At 37.9% G+C, this 17360-nt stretch overlaps 1 protein-coding gene across 1 annotated transcript in view; it reads left to right on the plus strand.

The window, feature by feature from the left end:
- Nucleotides 1-17360, plus strand: part of LOC139947872 (arginine-hydroxylase NDUFAF5, mitochondrial-like) — a 113247-nt gene that overhangs the window by 64882 nt on the left and 31005 nt on the right. Inside the window, exon 9 of the mRNA XM_071945703.1 lies at nt 17272-17358. Coding sequence (XP_071801804.1) covers nt 17272-17358 — 87 coding nt within the window. The remainder of the gene's footprint in view (nt 1-17271; nt 17359-17360) is intronic.

The following is a 17360-nucleotide window of genomic DNA, read 5'->3' on the forward strand; positions in this document are numbered from 1 at the left end:
AAAAATTTATATACCACTCACAACAATCCTTGTCGTTTGATTGGTAGACTGCCTCAATTGTCATCCATTATTTTGCCATGTATACTGCCGCAATGCTCCAAAATTTGATATTGAAGTCCAATATGGATAATTATTCTATGCTTGGCAGACTCGTTTCCAATGGAATAGTCCTGATTTCACATGACATGATATTGCGCGACACATGCATCCAATGTTTGGCTCTGCTTAATACCAAATTCTGCGCTTACGATCACCATTCTCCGCTTACTTGCAAGCGCCAAATTTCTGCGCACGTGCATGTGCACAAGCCAAAATTCCCTGCTAACCTGTCATATATACGCTTGCCATAAGCACAAAAATCCCTGCTTCCGCAAGCGCTGTTTCTGTGCTTACGGTGTAAGCAGAGCAATGAAATTGGGCATAGTTGACAAGGATCTACGTATGTGTGCTATGTGTAATACATTATAGCTGAAGGGACCAGACATGACGCACCATAGGTTACCAAAGCAGTAACCCTCACCACTATCTCTTTATTTTGTGTGCCATCATGTGGATAATTACTCTGGACAGTCAAGACACCTTCCCTCACACATCTGTAGGGCATCTTTAATGTGGTGGGTCCAATATGAAGAGGCCCCGAAGTCTCGCATGTAATATGATATATATGCGATGAATTGGAGCCTCTGTTATTCATAACTGTTGTTGAACTATTCTCCCAATATATGCAATTATTCTTTCTCTGATGTCTCATTTTGTAAGTTAATACACTTCCTGGCCCTTGAGAAGTATCACTTTACCAAGTAAACTAGTTTTTTCATGGTAATTATAGTCACATCATGGTATACATGTCTTTTGACTGGGAATCTAGTTTCATAATTGAATCTGAATGATGAATTACATTCTCTCTAACGCTTGCCTAGTCCTTTCTCTATGCTTAGGCGAATGATTTTAATGAGAGGGGAGGGGGTCGTGTCCAGACATGTCCAGAATTTTGAGCCTGGGGAGGTACATGTAGAAGTTAGGGCTCATGAGTCAATACATTACATACATGTATGACAATGTTGCTGTGGGTTGTGGTTCCCCCATCTTGCGGTTCCCTCCCTCTATATCTACCACTGGTTCACAAAAGGGCTAGTCACACTACAGCGATTATGAAAAATGATAACGATCACGTTACCCAGGCATGCCCTCGATTGGTTGAATAAGCGTGCGCGTATTCTGTGCGGAGCGGTTCAACCAATAGAATTAGTTCTCTTTGCGTCGTGATAGTTATAGTTTTCGTTATTGATTTCACCCAAAGTTCTTCACCCTAAGTTGAGTGTACCCCGTACACTCTAAAACATGTTTGCATTCTCCACGCCTTTAACATCTCAACTCTGATTTGCTCGCCTTTATTGTTTTACCTTTCTGGCAACTTGAGCCAGCTTCCACAGACAGAGAAAATAACAAGAAAACTGTGCACTTAGTATGGTTGGTCTTGATAAAAAGAAATACTGCATAAATCTTAAGTGTTTGTATACAATACATTTGAATGAGTTATGTAGTTATTGGAGGTAGAAGCTGTGGCGACGCTAGGAGTGGGTTTGACCATGGTTTAACGGAGCAAGAAAACACTACATCACAGGTGGCATTTAGTGGTTCCATGTTAAGATGATTAACGACACACTTGGCACAATATTGAAGTGGTACATTCATGGGGAGGGGGGGTGTACATTTATGTAAAGGCGGGAAATATCATCAGATTGATTCACCAGTTCGTGCAGACGGCTTGGCAGACAAATGTGTTTGTGTGGCACTACTGCCGTAACGTTCATGGCGAGGGGGTAGGGGCAAAGGCGTTTTTACTGGCGTAACTTTCATGGGGTGGGGCAATGTGTTATTGTTACTGTACCTTCATTTGGGGTGGGGGTGGCATGTCATGGGGGCAATGTGTTAGTGCAACGGTGTATTTTTCGGGGGGGGGGGGGCAATGTGCTATTGGCACTTGCTTAACTTGCATGGGGTGGGTGGAGGGGTGGGGCACTGTTTTATTGGCACTGGCCTAGCTGTCTTTTTGGCACTGGCTTCACTTTTCAAAGGGGGAGCAATGTGTTTATAGTGGCACTGGCTGAACTTGCAGGGGGCGGGGCAGTGTGTTTTTGGTACTGGTGTAATTGTCATGGGGGCGGAGTTAGGGGAGGAGTGTAAGCTTGGGGAGGTGAGAGGATTTGGGGCGGAGAAGTCTGTTCAGTTCAATCTAAATGAACAGATTGCCTCACCATTCAAAGAAAACTGAACAGCAACAACATTGGGCACTTATTATTGCAACACTGAACAGTGTGATTAAATCCAAGACCGAGTTATACACACCCAAAACTGGGGCATTCTGTGGAGGGATCTTGACTTCTCCATGCTGTAAAAGTGAAGCCGTTGTCCCAAGCCATCACCATACACTTGTCATGCGACTAATTGAATAACATATATTTCTTACATGTGAGCCAAATGCAATAATGCACTAAATCCATTTTTCAGACAGTGTACACTTAATTCCAGCAAGAGGTGGATCTTGCCTTGTTTTCTTAAAGTCACCTGGAAAAAGAATTTTTTTTCTTTCAAACATAAGAGTAAATGCTTACGAACAATAAAACAATTTTTTTAGTAATTGTTTGTCACGATTTATATGTTTGAAAAATATATAAAGTTGTTTGGGGGGCTGACTCCGCCTACCCCTTTTGTGACGTCAATCGAGGCAGACTTTGCCTGCAATGCGTATAGTAAACACACGTGCAAAGTACATGTACGTCCAAGTCGTCAGTGAGTTGGTACATTTCAAAAAGTGTTTTTCTGCATTCAGCAGCAATACACCTGGTCGGCATTTTTTTGAAACGTACAAACTCACGACTTGGTCCGTACATGTACTTTGCAATTGTGTTTACTCTACGCATTACAGGCAAAGTCTACCTCGATTGACGTCACGAACAGCGCCCTCTCGGGTCGGGGTCTACTCTTAAATTTGTAAATAACATAAGAACTGATTTTTTAAAACCTTAGTTAACTGTTTATTCACATTCCACTCATCAAAACACATATATTAGTGACAAAAGCTTTATTTTGAAAAAATACCACTTCCAGGTGACTTTAACTGATGGAATTTTGTTGGAAATAGAGGTCAAGGTTAGTAAGAGAGACGTCTGCAATTTCATTGTTTTCATCGGTCCATACATAACTCTCACTCAGGCTTATAATTTAATAGTGGCTTTGTCATGTGTAAAGGCAAAAACATAGACAGCGCAATTCATCTTGTCAAATAAGGTAGTCTGAAAACAGACAGGGTGAGGGAGAAAGTAGGTCTTCAGAGCTCTGTGATGTTCTGTCTGTAGATAGCTCTCACACAGACGTGTTTAAATCATGCATCTGAAAATGCAAGAATAATATAGCAAAATGTGAAGTCTGATCCCCTTGTTCTTTATGCATAGAGTGACATTTAGGAAGAGAAAATTAAACAAGGAGTATATAAACTGTGTCAAATGTGTAAAAACAACTTTCCTCGACTGTGGGTCAGCATCGCCAGAGTGGAAAGCCTTTAACAACCCCGCCCCATCCCCATCTTAATCAGTATCCTCTAGTCTGTTTGTATAACTCACTGATGAAATGGGTTTACAAACACTGTCCTGTAAATTGAGTTCATGTAAACATGGGAGTAATCCGATGTCCCAACTCTCTCCATGATGGAGATGCGGCTGGCTCAAAGAAGGAAAATGTTTAAAGGAAGGGTACAACGCCCGCCTCTTCTTTCAATCCCGTACAACTGTATCTCTTGAATTTTACAATTGAAGAAAAGAGACTTCCTTCAAAACTGTTCTATATTCTATATAGTTTAATAGATGTTTTATTTGCATTGGAGATAAAGAATATTCATCTTGGCTTTACCCCTATGCACCGATGTGTGTTAACACTACCCAGTACTTTCCCAAGTTCTGTGAAAAAAAATTACAGGCTTGTTACTCGGATGGGATTCGAATCCTCGACCTTTGCAATTCTAGACACAATTCTAGACACTGCTTTAGAATTGCAAAGGTCGTTGGTTCCAAAATGAATGTATAGTCTATGGGAGACTAAACAATGTTGTAATGGAATTAATTAATATGTTGGTTTTACAGTTAATGGACAGCATTTATATTGTGGAGCAATCAATTGTGATTATCTGAAAGAACAAAGAACATGTCATGGTCGAGGAGTCTGGTGCACTTAACTCAAGTTCGGGTGGCTACTAAGTCATGGGTTCAAGTCCCGGTCATGACCTTTGAGCAAGACACTGTTTTTCCTGTAAGGGAAGAGATGGTTGTTGTCTTAGCTTTGATGGTCAAGGTTAAAGGAGTAAGAACGGTCCACTGAGTGGGTTAAAAGTGTTCACTCGCCGTGAAATTTTCAGAATAAATGTTCATTGTTATAAAATTATAATAATTGTTAAAAAATTTATGAAGCATTTTTAAAGACTTTACAATACAACAGATTTACAGCATGTCAGTTCATGTTAGTTTATTCAATGGCCTTTAAGTGCTTATCCCATCAGCTCTATGCACTATTAATTAAGGTTAGATATAAATACATGTTCAGCTAAAGCCGACAAAGAAGATCCATAGCCAGATGCACTGAATAAAAGATAGTGTTCTCCTCTCATCACAGTTTTACCTTTCAGGACTATAACATTAACCTTGACCCTATAGAGACGGCTGCCTTTCAGCTGGATACAGTGTGTTTTTGGATGATTTAAATTCATTCAGTTAGAGGTCAGAACCATGTTGTTTTTCAAGATAAGACGTTAATCTTATAAAAACTCTCCCCATCTAAACAAGCATGAAGGAGCTTTCGCTTTTGAGAAAGAGAAAGTGACAATATTAAGATGTGAATATCTCTTCAAGGGGCTTGGCGAGAAGGTGAAGAGTTTTGATTACACTGAGTTAGGGGTCCAAACCATCCTGTTCTTGTTTTCATACCTGTCGATTGCTTTGTTTTTGTTTTGGATTTGTCTCCTCTCTCTTATGTTGTTCACTGGACTCGGGGGAAGTTGTGAGTGTACAGTGCGAACACACATTGGTGTGTGGGTAAACAAAAAACCTTTATATTCTTTATCCCAATGCAAATTTAACATCTATCAAAAACGTTGTTATACTCCGTACTGTAGAGAGGGTTCGAACTACCCCTATAGGTGCCAGGCAAGCTCGTTGGTCTTGCGTGGTAACACATCTGCTCTCTGGAATGGCAAAGGTCAAGAGTTCAAATCCCACTCTAGCAATACGCCTATGATCTTTTGTTCACACGATTTTATGATCTATTATTAAGACCCATATCTTGATTACTGATCCAAGTTTAACATCTAACATCTATTAGTATAATCTTATTTGTATCACAAACATAAATTTAACATCTGCAATAAGTTAATTAAGTCTTTATCACTGATGCAATTTCAACATCTATGAAGATACTAATAACTTTATATTATTTATACCAATGATGCAAATTCAACATCTGTTAATATAATTAAGATGAGTATCTATATAGATGTTGAAAATGCATCAGCGATAAAGATATAATTAGTATTACTAATTATATCTTTGTCTTATTACTAATTATATTTGTATCTATATCTTTATCTTATTACTATTATATCTTTATCACTGAAGCAATTTCAACATCTATTAAGATATTCATCTTATATTTACCAATGATGCAAATTTAACATCTATTATTTAAGATACTAATCTTATAATTTAAAGTCACACTTATAAATACAGGATCCCTTAATGGTTTCGAGAAAGAAATCACAGCATTTCAGACGCATCAATTTAAGAGAAATGGTGCCAGTCAGGGTTTGGATAAAAAAAATCATCACTGGATGAGAGGGATCATATATTTAAACCCATTTCTAAGCCCATAAAAAAACTAATTTACAGAGTACATTCTGCTTTAAAGCCATTGGACACTTACGGTAAACAGTATTGTCCAAAGGCCCACACTTCGTGTACCACAACTTATATATAAAATAACAAACCTGTGAAAATTTAGGCTCAATTGGTCATCGGAGTCGGGAGAAAATAACAGGAAAACCCACCCTTGTTTCCGGACGTTTCGCCATGTCATGACATGTGTTTATAATAAATCTGTAATTCTCAATATCGAGAATTGATATTGTTTTAATGTTCTCTCAAAAAATAAAGCATTTCATGGAATAATATTTCAAGAGAAGTCTTTCACCATTACCTTCTGTAAACCCTGTAAGTTATTTGTAAATCTGTGAATTTTCTTTTTCTGTTCCGAAAGTGTCCAATGGCTTTAAAACAAGATATGTTGAGGCAATTCTCCAGCAACGGCAGAAATTAAGTTAGCCAGAATTAATGGAAAAGGATCTGTATATTGTGTGCCAGGAGCCAATAACCACTCCAGTTGGTTGAGTGCTAGCCACTCCACCATCTGGAGTGCCGTCTTCAAGTGGTTTTCACCCCCAGACTTATATTTCATTGGCTGGATCTGCGGGAATATTGGGTTCGAATCCTGGCCATGGAGTTTTTTTTTTTACACGTAAAGTCCTTGAGCGCGACACTTTGCATCAAATTGCTTTTGTCCAACGACCTGTTGAAGTGAGACTGATAGACGATCGGTGTTGAAGATTTTTCTTAAATTTTTGTGGCTCGTAAAGAAATTGATTTTTTTGAAATGATATTTTATCCTCGAAGATGACAACCGAGACAAGCTGAGCAATACAACAAAGGAATTATGATAATGTACATGGACAAAATACTTCAGGATGGGAATAGTACTCTCTAAGACTGAAATTCACTCTTATAATTGATTGAAACTGAGGGACAAAATCATCTGCAGTTGTCAGTATTTATACAATCAATTGGAGTGAATTTCCATACAAAAGAGAGTATGAGGTTAAGTTATATTAATGAGTTGACTCAGCTGACTACCCTATGTCCATCATTGTCATTCCCATTCATACATCATACAACATACAATCAAGTCTATATCCCATTGTAAGAATATGTAATATCCTTATCCAGGCAAACTAGCAAGGATTTTTTACTGTGTGAAATTGTCAGCATTGTAGGCGACAACGATCCTAGACCACCACCCCATTCCCCTCCTCAGACCCCCAACTCTGCATACGCCGTTGATGAGTTATGTGTTTCAATCTTGCTAATGCGAATCTCTGGGATACCATGAAGAACCGTGTGTGCTTCACCGAGTGTGGGAGATTCAACGGCTGAATGCGAAACCCGTCTAATGTAAATGCTTGTCTCGCTCTGGTTAAATTGTACATCATCAAAGTTTTTACTGGCAACGGAAACCCCTTTTACTCATGAATCTACCGAGTGGAATTATTTTTTGACATGACATAGACTTCCCCTCAACCCTCCCCCCCCCCCTCTCTCTCTCAATCATTTTCGATCGTAACGTTGTCTTGTTGTACTATATGAAAGATTCATCATACTATATAGCAAGCCTGTGTCTCAAGCTAATATTGAAATATTATACTTAAATCAGTGTTGAAAAAAATGTAAAAGCAATCATCACAGCTTCACTAATAAGAGAGATAGAAAATTGTTTTATAAATTGTGTGTATACACTTCCAGAGAATAGCTTCCATGGTGAGAAGCGTATCTGCATAATCATTCATTTCTGTTTTGTTTCTACGTTTTTAATCCGATAATGCACTTCGGCGGTTCTTTTTGCTTGTAGAGGATCAACAAGAATAACTTATCAAATGAATGCAAATTTAAGTGTTCTTGCAAGGCCAGAGAAGTGAGGTTAAGTTTCAACGTCATTTCCTCTATATACTGGTGAGGGATAAAACCACGATTTTGTTTACTCTGTTTAGGCATTTTGTCTTAAAGGCAGTGGACACTATTGGTAATTACTCAAAATAATTATTGGCATAAAACCTTTCTTGGTGACGAGTAATTGGGAGAGGTTGATGATATAAAACATTGTGAGAAACGGCTCCCTCTGAAGTGCCATAGTTTTCGAGAAAGAAGTAATTTTCCACGAATTTGATTTCGAGACCTCAAGTTTAGAACTTGAGGTCTCGAAATCAACCATCTAAACGCACACAACTTCGTGTGACAAGGGTTATTTTTCTTTCATTATTATCTCGCAACTTCGATGACCGATTGAGCTCAAATTTTCACATGTTTGTTATTTTATGCATATGTTGAGATACATCTACTGTGAAAGCTAGTCTTTGACAATTACCAATAGTGTCCACTGCCTTTAACTGATGTCGTAGTGTATTGTTTACGACGCAGCTTACCTGTAAATTTGTAAACAATTATAAGTGACTTCATTTGTCGTGAAATAATTACGCCATTGATGATCAAAAAAGTCTTCTATATGACAGCATAGATAGCAAGATATTTCTTAGAATTATACTGGAGTAAGATTTGTTTTTATAGTTTATTGTCGACATTTCACAAAATCATACATCAATTCGTTTAAACATTGAAATGAAAAAAAGTGAAAACAAGTCACAGCATTTTAAGAGAATTAACAATGAGATTTAAGATTTCCGATTATTTCTCTTTAGTTCACCTTCACCACTTCGGCTGCTCATCTACTGCTTGCTTTTTGCACTTTTTTTGTGGTTAATTTCTCCACCTGGCTGCCTCCTGTTACACTCAGGCCTTTGTTTGTGTAACCTTCTGAGACAAACTCTGCCAGGAGTTAAAACGACAGGCTCTTAACTATAATTGTTTTTACATCAGCAAGCTTTTCGTTTAAAAACACTACTGAGTTGTTTATCTGACAGACCACTGAAAACATGCCTTTTGAAGTAACAAGACCTTTTATTAGTACTTTGTCTGGGTTTTGAGGCACTACAAGGCTCAGGCAGGTTCCCTACTCCTTTAGATTGTGCAAGTCTCGCGAGAAAACATCAAGAGCGGACAGTTTTGTTGTTATATAAAATCTAATCTTCCTGTCAAATTCGGTTTGAACAAAATTTTTGTCAATGAAAAATACCCTTGGCAATTTGTCAATCATGAAATACTTTCTAAACGATATGATTCAAAGTGTTTTAACCATAAACTATGTTCTGCTATTTGAAGAGACAGAATCATGGAAACGTTAAACTAAATATGGTTGGCACCAACTTGGTCCCAGAAGTTCAAATACGGTCCCAGAAGTTCAAGTACGCAGGAGACTTGCACAGTATATTGAGCTACCACCATACTAAACAGTGTATATCGTACTACATTCATATTTTACATTTATAACCCTTGTGGCTTGATCAATTATGCCTCAGCTGGCCAAGCTCGGTCAAGCTCTCCTTTCGTTTACCTTTTGTTTCTCAGAAACATGATCTATAGCAAGTGTGAAATATTGCATTTGAAACAACTATGATTGATTTTTAAAAGGGGAGTACCTTTGGGCAGTCCTTCCCCATAGTGAAACCATTGCAAGTGGACTGTACTTTCAGCTGTTGCACCTTCATTAAAATACAAATAATTTCATCAAGACTTTTTTTTCCCTCCACAAAGATTTAATCATTTCTGGGGCGACAGAATGACGAATTAATTTTAAGTTAATTCACTGTTTTGCAGTTGAGGGTAAATTTCCATACTGTGTCTGAGTTGTTTGGATATTTTATTCAATTCCTATAGTAAAACCTGATGCGTAATGCAAAGTGAAGTAGTTTTTCATTTGATGAGGTTGAGCATCTGGAGAAATAGTTAATTCCGCAAATGATTGGCATTTATTTTCTAAACCACTGTTGTCAGTTCAGTAGTTAAAGGTCCTGATTAAAATTTGTTTTGCGTATTTTGGATTACCTTAGTTGTGATTATGTCAGGAGTTTATCGTCTTCAGTGTAGTTGTTCGGCAATGGTTTTGTGTTTTGTGAGGGACATTGTGCACATTCACACGGCTTATTTCAGTTGCGGCAATTGAAATGAAGTGTTGATTGGTGGTGTATTCCAGTGCTATTTCAGCATGCCTGTATGCTTCGTTTTTTTGAAAGGGCAAGGGCACCAAGGCATTTTCTCCACAGTAAAGGGCACCCTATGAGGAAATTGAAATTTTCTACTGGAACATCTCTAGTACACAAAGGCAATGATGGAGACAATTGTTGCCTCTGTGAAGTATTAGGCCTGCTTTTTTTTTTTTTTACCAAAATATTTCACTGGTGATAATGAACTTGATAGGGCCTAATCAGTGAGATTTGAGATTGAGAACATATTTTATTTATCAGTAACTACTAATCCCAATGGTAAGTTTCAGCATTTGGGAAAGTAAAAGATTATGTTTGAAAGGAAAAGAATCGTCAATCTACAGAGGAATGTATAAGCGCTACATCATATTTGTTGTCCCCGATGCAAATTTAACATCTATTATATCGTTGCGGTACCCGCTGCCAAAACATAGGATTCGAACTGCCTCTAGCTACCAGGCAACCTCGGTAGTCTAGTTGGTAAGACACTGCTCTAGAATTGCAAGGGTCATGGGTTCGAATCCCACGTGAGTAACATGCCTGTGATATTTTTTCACAGGACTCTGGGAAAATACTGAGTATACAGTGCTAACACACATCGGTGTATGGGTAAAAAAAAAAAAAAATTATTATTCTTTATTCCGATGCAAATTTAACATCTATTATATCATTGCAGTACCCGCTGCCAAAACATAGGATTCGAACTGCCTCTAGCTACCGGGCAACCTCGGTAGTCTAGTTGGTAAGACACTGCTCTAGAATTGCAAAGGTCGTGGGTTCGAATCCCACCCGAGTAACATGCCAGTGATATTTTTTTCACAGGACTCGGGAAAATACTGAGTATACAGTGCTTACACACTTCGGTGTATGGGTAAAAAAAAAAAAAAAATAATATTCTTTATCCCCGATATAAATTTAACATCTATTATACCATATTTGTTATTATACCATATTTGTTTGAAGATCATACCTGATTTTTGTAGAGTATGTTGCCATGGCAACATGGTTCTCCCTTAGGAGGCTCCCTTTTTGAACATTGTAGCTTCATGAGCTTAAATGAATACAAAGGAATGCTAGACATATAAGATCATGAGAATTCTGTCTTGGCTTTGCCTGAATACTAAGGGCGATAGTTCTTTCAATTTGTACCTGCGTAAAAGGTTATTGGCCGGTAGTCGTTTTTTATTTTGTTTTCATCAAGAGCAGGCACTTTGTTTTGGGACTACAATATTGTTATGTTAGGTTTTGCTCGGTGCTGCAAATAGGGACTTGAGAAATAAAAACAAAACTGTGATCGTGACTGTAGAGATCAAAATTGCCAGCTTATAGTTGTAATGTTGCTAATGCACCAAGATCTTGTTCAGAAGGTGTTTTGATCATTTCAGCTGATGATAAGTGGCCTTGGATGTTTCTGTGACTGCCCCCTTGTTGTTACCCAATTGCAGTGTTCTCTATATAGTATAAGCTTCCCTCTTTTCAAGAAAATTTGAACTTTTCTTTTTTTTAAGAATGTTAAACCATGGACATTGTGCCAGCTTATAGTTGTAATGTTGCTAATGCACCAAGATCTTGTTCAGAAGGTGTTTTGATCATTTCAGCTGATGATAAGTGGCCTTGGATGTTTCTGTGACTGCCCCCTTGTTGTTACTCAATTGCAGTGTTCTCTATACAGTATAAGCTTCCTCTTTTCAAGAAAATTTGAACTTTTCTTCTTTTTAAGAATGTTAAACCATGGACATTCTGAAGGAATGTATTACGCCCACTGTGTATACTGCGAAACTTTTCAAATCATATTTCTTGTTACTTTTCAAGAAAATGCCCTCAAGGAAAATACTATAGAAGAATATATCAACTTTGCAGCTTTTTCCAGAAGATGATCAGAGCATCCTGATCGAAACGTCGAGTTGAAACCAACGATTCTTTTCAGAACCATCCAAACCCAACTAGGGGTTATCATCACATGGTTCTACCACAAACCTTTACTGTATCGTATTTCCACCATGCAAAGTTTCAAATCCAACTTAACTTTGCAGCAGTCTTTGATCGGTTACAAACTGGTGCCGTGCCGTCCTCTCTGAATATAAGGCACAACTCTGTGAGGAATTCAAAAGATGATTTGTCCGAACATCATAAAATGCTTGCTGTACTGGATGAGAAAAACTTCTGTTTGTGTTCAATTCCACAAGCAGTCTTCTTGATCAAATAGTTTGCCTTGGGTGATCCATCAAAGATCTCTGAGTTCTATGCACAGAAATAGAGGCCAGTATAGGGATGTGCATTAAAGGCAAATATACCTTTGGTTTTTCGAACTGTTCTATTGTTTTAATCCTAGATAAATGTAGATTATGCAATAAAACTAACTTGTGAAAATTTCATTTCAAGAGGTGGCAGCATTTTTGAGGTATCGCCCAAAAGTCCGAAGCGGTTATGTCTATATGCGAGAAGAATAATCCATAATTGGAATACACAATCTGAGAAACGTTACCGACAGTAACGTTTTTAAGTATTAAGTTTGGATGATAAAACTGATTTTTTTTTGCATGAACACATTTACGTGAAGTGAAATGATTCTCAAAATGCTTTTAAAATCGAAAGCTGCTGCGACTTCTAACCAAGTAAGTTTTCATTGCCATTTTAGTAGTGATATTCAAACGTATACACTCCCTTTAACTTTGTACATGGCAATAAATTGCAATGTAATTCCAGAGAGTGGTCCACAGGTGTGGCACACATGCTTTTATTGAAAGCGAACGCATAGAAAAAATCAAATAAATTCATTCTCACCTTTAGTGCAGCAGAGCGTTGCTGTTGAAAACGTTTCGTGCCGTCGAGACTCGCCATTGAAAATACACCGGTATCTTTGCAAATTAGGTTCAAGATGGCCGTTTGATGTTGTACCATGGTGCGTACTGTGTGTTCGGCCCTGTTGCTTCTGAGTCTTCACAGGGGGATATGCAGCCTGTAATTGTGATTCTTAACATTATTGTTTCATTGGTTTGAATTCCCTGGAGATGAAACTTGTGAATGTTAATTTAAAAAAAAGGGTGAGGGAGATACGGTTCGGTGCTGAAAAAGTATATTGTTTCCCTCGGGGTTGGCGTGTTTAGCATGCTTAAGGTTGATGTAGAAACAGAGAAGAGAGTGATTTACGACTTAATACTGCCACAAGGAGGTTTTGTGTTGGTTTCTAAGTTGGGTTAAATTCTTAGAGTGCTTTTCAGAGAAAAAAAATAAGTATCAACTTCCATTTTTTAAATTTACCCACTTTGAAATTTCAATCAAGTGCCTATGTTCAAATCAAAGAAAGTTTTGTATGACAGTTACAAGTGGAAGAGTAATCTAACTTGCAAGAGCAAAAGTTTAGGGGCTCAATCAAGTTTATGGTTGAGATAGGCCTTATAATCCACAATGGGAAATCACTATTGCCGTTGTCGACACGATTTATGTTGGACTGACTCCATAGAGTGCAATCCTATACAGGCATGTGAGATTTCCTCTTTTTAAGGGAAGGTACACTATTGGTAATTTTTAAAGACCAGTGTTCTCACTTGGTGTATCTCAACATATGCATAAAATAACAAACCTGTGAAAATTAGAGCTCAATTGGTCATCTGAGTTGGGAGAAAATGATGAAAGAAAAAACACCCTTGTTGGACGAATTTGTGTGCTTTCAGATAGGAATAAAAAACTTCTACATGTAGCTAGAAGTCTTTTAATATTTTGGTGAGAAATTACCTCTTTTCAAAAACAACGTTACTTCAGAGGGAGCCGTTTCCCACAATGTTTTATACTATCAACAGCTCTCCATTGCTCGTTACCAAATCAGTTTTTTAAGTTAATATTTGTTTTGAGTAATTACCAAATGTGTACCTTCCCTTTAAGCTGATTTCCTCTTTTGGGGTTTTGATTTTGCTCTTTTTTTCTTCATTTTCTGTGTACAAAAGTACAGGAATATTATCCTTTCCTCTCTTTTTTTTTCTTGCCCAGTTATCTCTTTTCTTCTTCTTTCATGGATAGTTACTCACATGCCTGACTATAATTGTAGAAAACAACTCCAGCGGGATTGCGACTTGCATGGTATTGCTGGAGTATAAATTGATGTAGAGATGTAGATGTTTAATTTGAACAGCTACTGATGGGAGAAGATTTGACCTGGTAAGCACTCTCACTCTCATACTCTACAAGAAGTATGCCTGATTACGTGTACAAAGTAATAAAGCACAGGTCAGTTGGTAGCTATGTATATATGACTGAGGTATGTACAGTACTGACCGTAGGTTATTACATCTTGTATGCTTCAACCAATTTTATCAATCGCGAGATGCAGTCCTTTTTTTGCGGCTTTCCAGAGAGACCTCTGAAAGGTTTTCGTCACGCTATCTGTTTAATTATTGTAATTGGTTATTCAGTAATGAGGATATCATTGTTACCTTTTTTGGAAGCCATTTTGAGTTTTTGTTACTGTATGGGTTATAGTTTTGTGCACAATCCTATATATAGCTCTTGAGTAGACCTCCAAGGGTTCTCTTGTCACGCAATCTTGTCTTATTTGTGGACATTACTGGAATTTGTTCTTGGGCAATGATGATTATGGTTTCTGGTTGCTTCAAGGCAGTGGACACTATTGGAAACTACTCAAAATAATTATTAGCATAAAAGTATAAAACCTTACTTGGTAACTAGGTATGGGGAGAGGTTGGCGGTATAAAACATTGTGAGAAACGGCACCCTCTTAAGTGCTATAGTTTTCGTGAAAGAAGTAGTTTTCCTCAAATTTGATTTAGAGACCTCAGATTTAGAGCTTGAAATCAACCATCTAAATGCACACAACCTCTTTTTTCTTTTATTATTATCTTGCAAGTTTGATGATCGATTGAGCTCAAATTTTTTCACAGGTTTGTTATTTTATGCATATGTTGAGATACTGTGAAGGCTAGTCTTTGACAATTACCAATAGTGTCCAGTGTCTTTAAACTTGGGCTTCTTGCAAATATATGGGTTCAAACTTTGAACTTTGAAATATTCATTCAGAAGGGGATATGGACCGTTCCGGCTTTCCATTAAGCTCCGCCCACCGCGCACGTGAGCAAGACACGTGTACGAACACTCCCAATGACATTCTGCCATAGATATAGAATTATAATAACTTGATCGGTCGCGCGTACATACGCGCCATTGCTTGTGTAGAACAAGTTTTGGTTCGCCATGGACGCGGTAAAAATTTCACGTTCGAAATGTTACGCGCGAAAATGAACACGGGAGATAGGCCTTTGACACGCTAAATGTCACGTGCTGACGGCAAAAAGTCACGTGCTGACGGCAACGCACAGAACATGTACACGGGGGATTGGCAATGGCGGCCCCCATGCCAGAACCCGCGTATGTACGCGCGACCGATCTAGTTATTCTATTCTATATCTATGCATTCTGCACGATTCTGCCGCGCGTGCCACATATACGCGCCACATGACCGAGTTTGTCCGACCACAATCATCGCTGTGATTGGTCAAATGGGTGAATGCGCACAGTTTGATTGATAGGCCGGATCGGTTCATTCCACTTCTTGATTTTCATGGGCTAGATAATTTGGTTGTCACTTTAACTGATGGGGCACTAAAAAGCCTTGAAATTGTTTGGTTATTTCTGTAGTTAATTGTCGTATTCCCACCTCTTCAATTTTGTTGGTTTGATGAAAATAATGTTGAACTACTGCTTTTTCCATATTCAATTATTGTTGATATCGAAATGTGTGGTGTTTTGGTTTGTTTTGTTGTGTTTTGAAGTGGTAGTCAAATCTTTGCAATTCATAAAAAAAAAAGAAATGAGTTGAAACTGTCCTTGCATTTGCAGCTTTCAACTAGTGATGAATTTGGACCCTCCAAAACAAAAGATCATCTAATTGATTACCACCATTTTGTTGAGCTGTTCAGACTTTGTGGTTGATGTATTGCTGTTGTCATTCCTATGACTTTCATCGTTTTCTCTAAATTGATTAGCTAATTATGTATCTTTTGTTGAAAATGTAAGCACCCTTTCAGATATGGGACAATTGTTTATATGAAATGATGATGTTAAGGCAATTGGGAAAACTGTCGCAACAATAATAGCAATAGCTTGTTTTGCAGGGAGTCTTTTTGTCCATATACCAAGAAATAAACAGTAGAAAAACCTCAAGCGATAGCGGTTTTAAATGCTTATATGACTTATGCTTATGTTTTATGTTTTGTATTTCTATTCAAACGGTTACTTGTTATTAACAGTCTGGAATTAATAATAGTGAAAGTATGTCCAACGGTTTGAATCTCCCTAACTGGCCTTAATGTCAGTTTTTGAGATTCAAATTTTTGTGGTGTCTGAACTACTCGTTCCCCTGGGGCTGCTCTTTCATCACTGTTTGTTGCATCAAATTCGGTTCAATATTCATGTAGTATCACAAATTTTCCCCTCAAATAAGTACTAAAGTGCTATTCACACGACAACCATTTAACTGGGGTCCTATGCTTAATTTGAGTATGATTGTAAAATGTAGCATTGATTTTGCAAGAGACCCTGGACTGTAGATCACATTATTGCCCTTTCACACGGGTTACATTTTGTAACATTTTACAACCATGGTACAATTTAGCAAGTGACCCTTGCTAAATTGCCCACGTGTGAAAGGGGCTTAAGCCCCTTAGCAAGTGGCCCTTGCTAAATTGCCCACTTGTGAAAGGGGCTTTTCACACGTGGGTAATTTAATTTAGCAAGGGTCCCTTGCTAAATTGTAGCATGGTTGTAAACTTTTACAAAATGTACCTCGTGTGAGAGGACAGCAATTTCAAACATTGCTACTTTTTACAACCATGCTAAAATTAAGCAAGGGATCCTAGTTTAATTGCTGTCGTATGAACAGCACTTTAATTGTTCTCTGTAGCACTGGGTTCAATGTTTTTGGTTGACTTCATGGACAGGATGCATTAGCATTGCCTCTTTGCAAATGTCATTCCAAAACATTTCATTCAAGTTTCATAATTATGACCCTAAAGGCAACTTTGATTAATCAATGGTAGAGTGTGTGTAGTGTGTGTAGGTGGACTTATTTAGTTATTTTAAGATTTCTGAAACAAATTATAATCTTGAGGAGAATATTGTTGTCTGCAGAACCAAGTTCAGTGTTTTGTGTCCCGTATTGGCATATTCAAACATTGTACTCCATGAGTTGACAAGTTGAGATTTCAAATCAAATAATTCGTCACTTGGAAAATTATGCACGTCCAGTTAACTTGATATCGCTCTTTTTCTTTCTTCCTTCTTTCAATGTGAAGGGTTTTGCACCGCACATATCACCTTTCACAGACATGCAGGACCTTGGTAATCTATTGGCGAGGGCAGGCTTCAACATGCTGACAATTGT

Source organism: Asterias amurensis, chromosome 1 (genome assembly GCF_032118995.1).
Source record: "Asterias amurensis chromosome 1, ASM3211899v1".
NCBI classification, from domain to species: domain Eukaryota; kingdom Metazoa; phylum Echinodermata; class Asteroidea; order Forcipulatida; family Asteriidae; genus Asterias; species Asterias amurensis.